Below are 10,290 nucleotides of genomic sequence, written 5' to 3'. Positions count from 1 at the left end.
CTGCATTTACCCCACACCCACAGCCCTCACAGGATGGGGACACCAAGGTCCTCGCATAAACTAACCAAGCCCCTTTACAGAGCCCACTTCCCAAACAGAGCTGGTACCCTCCTCCCCTGGGCCCTGGGGCTGGGTCAGCGCCCACCGGCTCCCCAGGCCTGCCCCATGCCCTCAGCTAGAGGCAAACCCAAGCTCATGGGCGCGGCAAAGCCGGCAGGAGGGGCCCTGGGGGCTGTGGCTCACTCCTGCACGGCCCTCCTGCTGCCCTGAGAACCCCTTGGCCCCGGCTGTTCCCATTGGTCGGGTGGGGCCCCATTGGTCTGTGGGTCCCCATTGGTCCGCCCCGCCCAGGTCAGGACGGCAGGTGGCCCCAGCAGGGCTGGCCTGAGATGGAGGAACGCGGCCCCGACCTGGGCTATGGGGAGACTCTGGATGTGGCGGTGGATCCGCTGACGGGGCTTTGGATGTGATTATGTCCTGGGGACTGATGGTAGCCTGAGAGCACCGAGACCCAGCTCTGCCTTCCGCCTCCCACGGGGCCTCTCCTCTGCAGGAGGCCGTACGCGGACTACAGGGGAGGGGAAGCGGCCCCGCAGGGAGGGGGCGCCTGGCAGCCCGCCCGCCGCAGCAGCCTGCCACCCCTCCCCCAGGCGCAGTGCGGGCCACACACCTCGCGCCACAGCAGCCCTGCCAGAGCCCGTGTGACACAGCTGCCGGCATGCCCGGGCACGCTGCCCAGCTGGGCTGGGGGAGGGGCGCCGGGCCAGGAGCCGCTGAATCAGCTGCACCCGGACAGCCCCGCCTGGGCAAGGATGCTGGTGCGGCGGGCGCGCTCTCTTTTGGGAACTGTCGGGAGGCGCGCCAGGCGGTGGGGTTGGGGGGGTTTCTGGACTGCGGCCTCTGCAGCCTGCTGCATGGGAAGTGCTGCTCACACCGGGGCTGGGTGCAGGGCAGCCCCTGCCTCCGAGGGCATGAGAGGAGGCCTGCAGGGAGGGCCTGGGCAGAGAGGGGACCTTTCCTAAGGAGACCCATAAAGAAGAAGAGAAACGCACTGGCCTCTGCAGATCGAAGCACGTTTGTCTCCCCCAGAAAACGCTGAATCAGCACTCACAGCACTGCCAGGGCCCGCGCCCTCCTCTGATCGCACGCTGGAGGGGACAGGCCCTTCCAAGGTCACAGAGCATCAATATCACCATCGACGCAGCGGCACAGGGGTCGTGCTCTGGTCCAGAGTGGGGGCCGCGCCTGGCCCTGCCATCCTTCCTGCTGGGGGCTGTGTCTGGAACCTGGCACCTTCCCCCTCAGCCCCTGCTGTCCTGTCCTGCCCCCGGGGGAGGGGCGGGAGGTGGAGGACATTCCTGTGTTTGTGCGTTTGGGGTGGTTTTGCCCGTGGAGGCTGCACACGGGGACTCTGCCAGGGCAGCCTTCCGAGGCCACCTGGTCCCCCCTGCGCTGGGGACGGGACAGCACATGGCCCATCTTGACTGAGCATCTTAGACCTTGAAATCCCCAGCACCACCCCCTTCCAGCCATTGCCTGCCCTCTGCTGGCTCCTCGGCTCGGATTCCGCTTTTCAGCAACAGAGACCCCTGGCTAGTGCCCAAGCTGGTGTCCCCATGTGGTGGACGACAGGGAAACGGCGGCTCTGGGAGCCACTCGGCACAATCCCCCGGGCCAGGCACAGACTGAAAATCAGACCCCACTAAGTCAACAGCCCTGGCTGGCTTTGGTGGCTTCCTCCACACTCTGTGCCCGGCTGTGACTTCCTGGCTCAGCACTCTGTTCAGCCTGAGACTGAGCCGCTCCCCACCTCCAGATCTCCCTCCCACCTGTCTCCACCCAGGGGCCGCCCTCCCCAGAGCCCCTCTGACTCCTCCCTCCCCGGCCCACCCAGCTCCCCCTCAGCTTCGCCCCTGCCTTGGGCTGGAGACCTTCTCTGTGGTCCAGGCTCAGGGATTGGTCCAGGCTCGCCCACCCTCCCCCATCCTCCAGGCTGAACACTGAGCTCTGGTGCCAGGCTCCTCACTCCCAAACCCATGACTCTCAAACCCACTGCTGTCACTGGGGGCCTCTCATCCAGCCAGTGCTGGGCAGCTCTGATTCCAGAACCTTCCCAGTACGTTCCTGACCTCCAGGCCAGTCTGCAGCTACCTCCACTTCCCCTCGTCCCCAGGAGCAGCCAGCGGCCCTCCCTGCCCACACCTGTCCTTCCCGGCTCACCCAGGTCTAGCCGCCGCCCGAGTCCCTGGGGCCACTTGCCTCCCCCACAGGCAACCCGGGCCACTGGCAGCAGGAGGGGAGCCGCTGTATGGACCAGCTGCCTTGAAAGGATGGATCCTGTCTCCTAACCAGCTCCCAGCTCCCTCCAAAGCGGCTGCACACTGCCTGAGCCCTCTGCAGGAGGCCACAGTGGCCATGTGCTTAGGTTCTGTCTCAACACCTTTTCAGTCCTCTACTGCTCCCCACTGCTGGAAGCCCCTGGAAGCCTCCAGGCATGTAGGTTTCAGACAGGTGGAGCCCACCACCAGCAAATCAGGCTGCTCTAAATGTGACGTTTCCGTGGAATGCCCTGATCCCCTGGCAGAGATCCTGGCATGTCTCCCCACCCAGCAGAAACACAGCTGCTGCTGGGAGGGCTCAGGCTGCCCAGGACGGACAGCCCCGGACATACAGCACCATCGGCGGTCCCTGGAGATCCCTCTCTGGGTGGCACCCTTACCAGTCACTGCAGCATGGTCTGGTCTGGGTGTCTGTCACTGTGGACAAAGGGCCTGGGGACAACCTCCAGGTAGCTCCGGCTTTCCTTGGAGCTGTGGCTGCTGCACAGCTCAGCTGGTCATCTGGGACCTCAAGGGGAGAACAACTTCGAAAACAGAATCTGTCAAACAGGGGAAATGCCTGGTTAACAGCCCAAGTTTTGCAGGTCTGCTGGGGAGCAGTCGCAAGCAGCTCCACCACCCCTCAGATCCCCCACAGGGCTCTTCAGCCACCCAGGGGAGCCGGGTTAGAGGGGCTCCCGCAAGGCACACATCATGGCCATGGGGAAGCTTCTTGGCTCTTGGAGCCTGTGACATGCCCCTGGCCAGGGAACGGCCTGAGCCTAGGAGGTTGAGGCTACAGTGAGCTGTGATCGTGGCCACTGCAGCCTTGGCAGCAGAGCGACACCCCATCTCTTAAAAAAAAAAAAAGGAAAACTTTTAAAAATGCCCTTATTATAATCCAGCCACGAGTGGCTCCTTCTGTGGGAACTGCTTCCTTGGGTCTGATGAGACATTCAGTGGTCACGGTGGTGCCTGTCGCTGTACTCAGTGGTCCTGTGGGCTGGTGGCTCCTGTACATGGCAGTGCGGATGAGGCGTTCGCACTGTCGCTGGGAGTTCTATCAGATCGAGATGGCCTAGGCAGGGAACAACGGAAAACATGCCAAATCCACTGAAAACCAGAGTGAAGCCAGGCGGGGAGGGCCAGGGAAGCCCCCAGGGAAGGCAGGAGCCCTCCTGCAGCCTCTCTGGCGTGGGGCGTGGCCAGGTGTGACCAGTCAAGGGCATAGCCACCTTCACCCACACCTGGCAAAGCAAAAAGACCAGGCCACTCTCCCAGGCCAAGCCTCACAGGGCCCGTTGGCTAACTGCCCCAGCTTTGTGTGCACAGGTAAGGCTGTGTATCCAGGCCCTGCGCCCACCTCAGGACTCGGCTGCGGCCTGGCATCCCCTGTGGGACACACAGAGCCCCCAGACTTTAGGATCAGAAGCCCGGTCTGGGAAGCAGTGCTCCACACCAAGCTTCAGCCCTGGGTTTGGTAAAACAAGTGTCACCCTCCTAAGCTTTTCAGGGGCACACATTTTAGTAATGATTTCACGAACTCTGCCATCAAAAACAAAACACCAAAAGTTTGGTGAAACGGTTCCACAAAACTCTACAATGGATAGCTTGTTACCTAACGGAATCCAGAGTTTTCCTTTATTTTCTTGAGACGGGGTCTTGCTCTGTCACCCAGGCTGGAGAGCAGTGACAGAATCATGGTTCACTGTAACCTCAACCCCTCCCGGCCTGGGATCAAACAATTCTCCCCGTTCAGCCTCCGGAGGAGCTGGAACTAGAGGTGAGCGCCACTATACCTGACTCATTTAAAAATCTTTTTTGTAGAGATAGCATCTCCCTGTTGCCCAGGCTGATCTGGAACTCCTGGGCTCAAGCGATCCTCCCACCTGGGCCTCCCAAAGTGTTGGAATTACCAAAGTGTAAGCCACTGCACCCAGCTGGTTTCCCTTTAAGTGATACTTTCTGGCCATAATAACTGCCTGGGAGGAAATCGTTGTCATCTTCATGTTGTTAGAAGCCTTTGCAAGTGAAAAAATGAGAAACGTGAACTTCCTCCCTTCACACAAGCTAAGGAAGCCTTTACAAAGCAAAGATTCTAGAATAATATGAATAGCTTGTCTCTCAATCTTCAAACTGGTTTGTGTTTTAGAGACAGAGTCTCACTCTGTCACCCAGGCTGGAGTGCAGTGCTGCAATCACAGCTACTGCAGCCTCGATCTCCTAGGCGCACACCACCACGGCCAGCTCACTTTTAAATTTTCTGTAGAGATGGGGTCTCACTCTGTTGCCCAGGCTGGTCTTGAACTCCTGGGCTCAAGTGATCCTCCTGCCTTAGCTTCCCAAAGTGCTGGGATTACTGGCGTGAGCCACTGCACCTGGCCTCACACGGTTTTTTTGAATAAATAAGAACTTTGGTTTTATTTTTCTTCCAACCTTTTTTTATGTGTGTGCATCTCCCCCTGCAGTGGATCGCGCTGTGCTTGCTCACAGCCCTGAGGCCTCTCTCATTTCAGCAGCGTCGGAAACACCACCCCAGCTTTATTCTAAGACTCTGAACTAGGCCAGGTGGAGGGGCTCACGCCTGGAATCCTGGCACTTTGGGAGGCCGAGGCAGGTGAATCACCTAAAGTCAGGAGTTTGAGACCAGCCCGTTCAACATGGTGAAACTCCATCTCTACTAAAAACACAAAAATCAGCTGGGTGAGGTTGCGGGTGCCTGTAATCCCAGCTACTTGGGAGGCTGAGGCATGAGAATCACCTGAACCCGGGAGGTGGAGGTTGCAGTGAGTCAAGATCGCATCAACGCACTCCAGCCCAGGCTACAAGAACAAAACTCCGTCTAAAAAAAAACAAAGAAACCCTGAATGGGCCAGTCAGCTGAATGCAACCTCCACCGGCCTGCATAGCAGTGTCCCGGTGACTGCCCTGCTGACAAATCCTTGCTTGTCAGCTAGGCCACCTCCCCACGGCAGCTTCCCACAAGGGGAACCCTGGCTTTAGGGGCTACTTCCCCAGCATCACAACAAGTGTTTGTGGAAACTTTCCCATCTTACAGGAGAAGATGGTTTCTTTTTTTTTTTTTTTTTTGAGACGGAGTCTCGCTCTGTCGCCTGGGCTGGAGTGCAGTGGCGCGATCTCAGCTCACTGCAAGCTCCGCCTCCCGGGTTCACGCCATTCTCCTGCCTCAGCCTCCTGAGTAGCTGGGACTACAGGCGCCCGCCACCGCGCCCGGCTAATTTTTTAATTTTTAGTAGAGATGGGGTTTCACCGTGTTAGCCAGGATGGTCTCGATCTCCTGACCTTGTGATCCGCCCGCCTCGGCCTCCCAAAGTGCTGGGATTACAGGCGTGAGCCACCGCGCCCGGCCGAGAAGATGGTTTCTATGGTGCTCTGGGTGATTATTATGTCCTTCAAAAAGGAATAAAACAACTGAGCTTTAAGCAATCACTCCATCAACACATTAAAAAAATAGGTTTAATGCAGGTGGGTCATCTCATGACGAATTTCACAGGCACTGGGGACAGCAGGCGGCCAGGTGCTCAGAGGGCACCAAGGTGCCGCAACTCCCTGCAGCGTTGACACCACACAAGCGGCACTGCCAGCCCCCTCCTGCCTCCCGCCCCACCTTCACCCTCAGCCGAGGGGCCTGGGTGACTCTGAGTAACACGTTAACAAAAAACAAAGCTTCTTTGAGGAAACAGTGTGACTTAGTGCAAAAGATTCTCTGCAGCAAGAAATGAGGCCCACGCAGGAAAACTCCTGCCCAGGGCCTGGACACAGCCCGGGCTCAACGGAGGTCATCCACAGAAGCTGCCAACAAATTAGGACGGTTTACGGCCAAAGATTTTTTTGCTTTCTCTACCTGATTTAGGGTTTTTCAAAAAGTTTCTCTTCCAGTGGCACACAACTGTCCTCCTGGCTCCCGGGCCACTGGTCCACCTGACAGGGCAGGGTCACAAGTCCCACCCATGCCCGGAGTGTGGGGACGTGGATTTGGGGTGACGCTAGGGTTGTCAGTACCGCACCCTGTGTCCTGCTTTAGGGCAGCTCTGCCTGTTGTCCCTGTAATCATTATTCAGGGCACCCTCCCACTTGCCCCCAAAGCCACACAGCCATGGGCAGTCCACCATAGTGCTACCGCGACTGCAAGGCCGAGGAGCAGAGCAAGGGGTCCTGGGTGAGACCCCGGCCCATGGTGGCCGCCCTCCCTGAACACAGGCATCTGTGCCCCTCCAGCCCACCTGCCTCTGTGCCATCATTTGGGCCCCCCAGTCACTGGAGGGCAGCGTGGGATACGATCTCAGCATATACCCGGGGCTCTAAGATGCTGCTTGTACCACACAGGCTCCGGGGCTGTGGTTGCCACACTGAGGCCTCTGCCGCCTGCTGTGGACACTCGGGACACTCAAGTCTCCATCCCAGCTCACTGCAGCCTCGATCTCCCACGCTTTCTTTGAGGATGTTCCCCCAAAGACAGAGGCCCAAAGCCCTCCTCTGCAAAAAAACCCAGAAAGGAATGGAAGTGCCTCCCCAGAAATCCACAGCATCTGAGGACATCCTCACAGCCCTCCCAGAACAGGCAGACAGGCCAGTGTTGCTGGAGTCAGCCCTTGGCTCCCCGGGTTCCCCCAGGCCAGCCCCTGAGCTGAGAGCCTGCTGAGGCCCCTCCCACCTGAGCCCCTCTCCGCCCCCCTGCTAGACTGCATCTACACAATCCAAGGAGACCCTGAAGGCTGGCTGGGGACTCAGGACCCACACAGCCCCTCAGGGTGACAGAGGGTGGTACGCGGGCAGTGCCAGGACTCAGGTGGCCCAGGGCAGAGTAAGCAGCTTTGTGGCAGTGTGGTGTGTCAGCGAGGGGAGCCTTCCGTGTCCCGTTGGCTGGGGCTGAGACCAGGCAACGCAGGAAGGGACTGTGCAGCCAGGATGGCCCCCCTCCGGATTTGTTCCTGGGCACACAGCCCTCTGTGTCCAGAGGCCTCCCAGGGTGACGTCTAAAGTCCCTGGCAGCTGTGGTCCTGGAGAGAAGCCCACAGAGAGGCAGAACAGACGGCCCACTCCGCAGTATGACCTGAAGTCGTGTGAACAGGAGCCACCCGCAGGTGGGCGCCGCCCCTGAGAGTGCACATGGGGAGGGTGGACGCAGGAAGCCAGCTTAGGGGCGGCATCCGCACCCCCATCCCGGAAGTCTCAGCCCTTTCTTTTCTCTCCGTGGGCGCCAGGCAGCAGCGACTGCCTGCGGGATGGGCAGTCCCACCCACGTAAAGAACACAGCCACAGGCCAGGACGACACATTAAGCTCGCGCCCACGGCCCTCACATGTCCACGAAGACCATGAAGCACCAGCCCAGGCCACCGACTAGCAGCATGGTGACATGGATGCCGTAGATGAGCAGCTCGTTCACCAGGCGGAAGTCCACGCGCCGGCGGCCCAGCAACAGCAGCAACACCGACAGTTTGCGCTGGAAGCGCAGCAGGACGCGAACGCCCAGGTACTGTAGACAGAAGAGGGCGGCCAGAGCACCCCAGAGCGCCGCGGTGAAGAGGCTGCAGCTGAAGTAGAGCAGGAAGCGGATGAAGCCGTACAGCCAGCGCGTCTTGATGTACACGTCGAAATTGTTGTACTTGGTACGGGCCAGGTGGGAGGCGCGCACGGGCCCGCAGGCTGCATGCAGGCAGGTGGTGTGCGGGCCGTGGAAGGAGCGCACCCGCCTCGGGATGGGCATGACCGGCATTGGGCCCTGGTGGCGGCGGCGCTAGCTCGCGGTGGTGGCGGCGGCGTCCAGGCAGCGGTCAGCGTAGGGGTCATGGGCGCCTAGGCCTGGGAGCCGGCCGCTGAGCCTCGGGGGAGGCGTCGGCCTGCGGGGAGAGCCGCAAAACCCATGTCAGTGTGAGGACACTATGTGGATCCTTCCCCAGGCAATCAGCCGGCGAAGGCGGACACAAACTCCAGCGCCCGGACTACGGGAAAAGGGAGTCCAGGGCGGGATCTGCGGGCACTCCCAGCATTACTCTTTTCACAAACCCTCCCAAGGATACTTCCAGGGGGCCCACCACCTGGGGAAGCCAAAGTGCTTGTTCTAGGGCAGCACTGGGGAAGGGGGGCCTTCGGGGCAGCGGCCAGGGGAGGCCCCCGGAGGTGGTCAATGACAAAACGGATGGGAAGGGGCAAGAGTGGCTCTTTCCCGCAGGATCCCCGCAGCCCCTCACTAGCTGGACCACCCTCGGCTCTTAGGCAGTTTGCCCGTTACTGCCCTGGTCTTCCGTGGCCGCCTGACCCAGGGCTGACACAAGCCCTTAAATGGCGCCTGCAAAAAGCGACCACAGGGCCGGGAAAAGGGACTCACAGGTGAACCGAGGGGGGCAGGTGACTCCAGCAACCTGACAAGTGCTGGGGGCCAGATGAACGGCTGGGGGGCCCTGGGGTCACCTTGCTGGGCCTGAACCCTGGCACTGTCCTTCCCTAGCAGTGACCTTGGGCAGGTCACCTGACCCCAGGACGGCTCCTGCTCTGTCCAATGGGGGTGCCAACAGCACTGCCCTTGCAAGTAGCTGTGGGAGGTAAGGGGCTGGGCCTGGCGTGCACAGTGGAGGCACAGCGCCCAGGCCCCCGTGTGGGGTCGGCCCGGGGTCTGGCAGCGGCCCTACAGACTGGGCTGCAAAGAGCAGACGCGGCATTTGGCTCTCTAGCTTCACCTAGTAAATGCCGTTTATAGCTTGCCTAAATAATCTGTAGACGGAATGAACTCAAAGGTCAGGAAATAAAATCGGAGTAGGAAAGTTGGTAACACTAAGGGGACTGTTGCCAAGAGCTTCGCCTGCCGTCAGACAGATTCAGCCTGGGCCCTGCCGTGGGGACCTGCCCGGAGCGGAAGCGGGAGGGGCCGGGCCGCCTGACCCTCCCGTGCCCGCAGGGGCCCGGCCTCGCCCTCTCCCTCCGCCCGGCTCCACCAAGCGGTGCAGGAGCCAGAGGAGCCCGATTTAAGGCCGGCCTCGGCCTGGAGATCGCCGCCACCGGGACCCCAGCCATGGCGGTGCCCCTCAAACGTGGCTCGGCGGGGCTGTGTCCCCGCGGGGTCTCACGGCCCGCGGCTCCATCCGGGTCCCCGTCTTTCTGCAGACGCCCGCTCGGCCCGGCCCATGGACCCAGGACCGTTTCCTCGGGGCCGCAGAGACGCGACGGGCCCCGGCAACGCCTCGTGAGCACCGGGCCTGCGCCGCGCCGGGCCCCCTGGCTGCAGAGCCCCTGCCGGAGCCACTTCCGGGTCCCGCGCCGCGCGTTGCCCTGGAGACGGCCCCCGCCGAGGCCGGGTCCCCGCCCGCCGCTCACCCGGTGCCCTCTCCGCGGCGGCGCTGGCGTCCCGGACCTCGGGGCCGGCCGGCGGTGCTGGGGGCCGGGCCTGCGGGCGCCCCTGTCCCTCGGGGCTCCGTGCGCAGGGCGGCCGCATGGTGCCGGGGCGCGCGGCTGGGGGCGCCGGCGGGGCGGCTGCGGGCGTGGTTCACGCGTCCCCGGCTGGGGTCGCCCTGCAGGTGAAGAGGCCCCCGGGCGCGGCCGCCGGAGGCGTTTGGCCCAGCGTGGGAGCCGTAGCGCCGTCCCTCGACGGCCACCGTAGGCCGGCCTCACGCCCCCTCCACCCGCACCGACCGAGCCGCGCTTCCCTTCCCCCTGCTCCGTGCCCACTCTGGGCGTCCCGGACTCGACGCTTCCCGAGGCGAGCGTGCGTGCGTGCGTGCGCACGCTGCGAGCAGTCCGCAGCGTTCCCTCCCCCGAACGCCCTCGGGGTCGCGCCTGGTCTTGCGCAGGCGCAGATGGCTGGCCTGAGCCTGCCGTTCTTGGGCCGCGCCTCCGCGCCCCGAGGAGGGGCGGTGCGCAGGCGCGCTCCCGTGAAGTCTTCCTTTGGTCCCACAACAGGGCTTGACCCTGGTAGTGGGCACGGCCTGAGGTGTCTGCGACTCGGCGCGCTGCTGC

At 62.0% G+C, this 10,290-nt stretch overlaps 1 protein-coding gene across 4 annotated transcripts; it reads right to left on the bottom strand.

Moving 5' to 3' along the window:
- Window positions 1-5,769: 5,769 nt before the first annotated feature.
- On the bottom strand, window positions 5,770-10,055 carry TMEM250 (transmembrane protein 250). 4 transcript variants are annotated; one of them, XR_003115991.1, is made up of 3 exons: window positions 9,652-10,049; window positions 6,633-8,180; window positions 5,770-6,131 (listed from the first exon to the last, which is right to left on the bottom strand). XR_003115991.1 is itself a non-coding variant. In XM_025360316.1 (2 exons), exon 2 carries the CDS (start codon window positions 8,054-8,056, stop codon window positions 7,637-7,639), a length of 420 nt encoding a protein of 139 aa, XP_025216101.1. In that variant the 5' UTR covers window positions 8,057-8,180; window positions 9,652-10,055; the 3' UTR covers window positions 5,770-7,636. The 4 variants fall into 4 exon arrangements, 3 of the variants coding, with proteins under 3 accessions (XP_025216101.1, XP_025216103.1, XP_025216102.1); XM_025360316.1 differs by having other exon boundaries at window positions 5,770-8,180; window positions 9,652-10,055; XM_025360318.1 differs by having other exon boundaries at window positions 5,770-8,180; window positions 9,689-10,005.
- Window positions 10,056-10,290: the final 235 nt, after the last annotated feature.

The sequence above is a fragment of the Theropithecus gelada genome, chromosome 15, assembly GCF_003255815.1.
Source record: "Theropithecus gelada isolate Dixy chromosome 15, Tgel_1.0, whole genome shotgun sequence".
Taxonomy (NCBI): Eukaryota; Metazoa; Chordata; class Mammalia; order Primates; family Cercopithecidae; genus Theropithecus; species Theropithecus gelada.
This window is presented reverse-complemented; position numbering and strand designations above follow the sequence as displayed.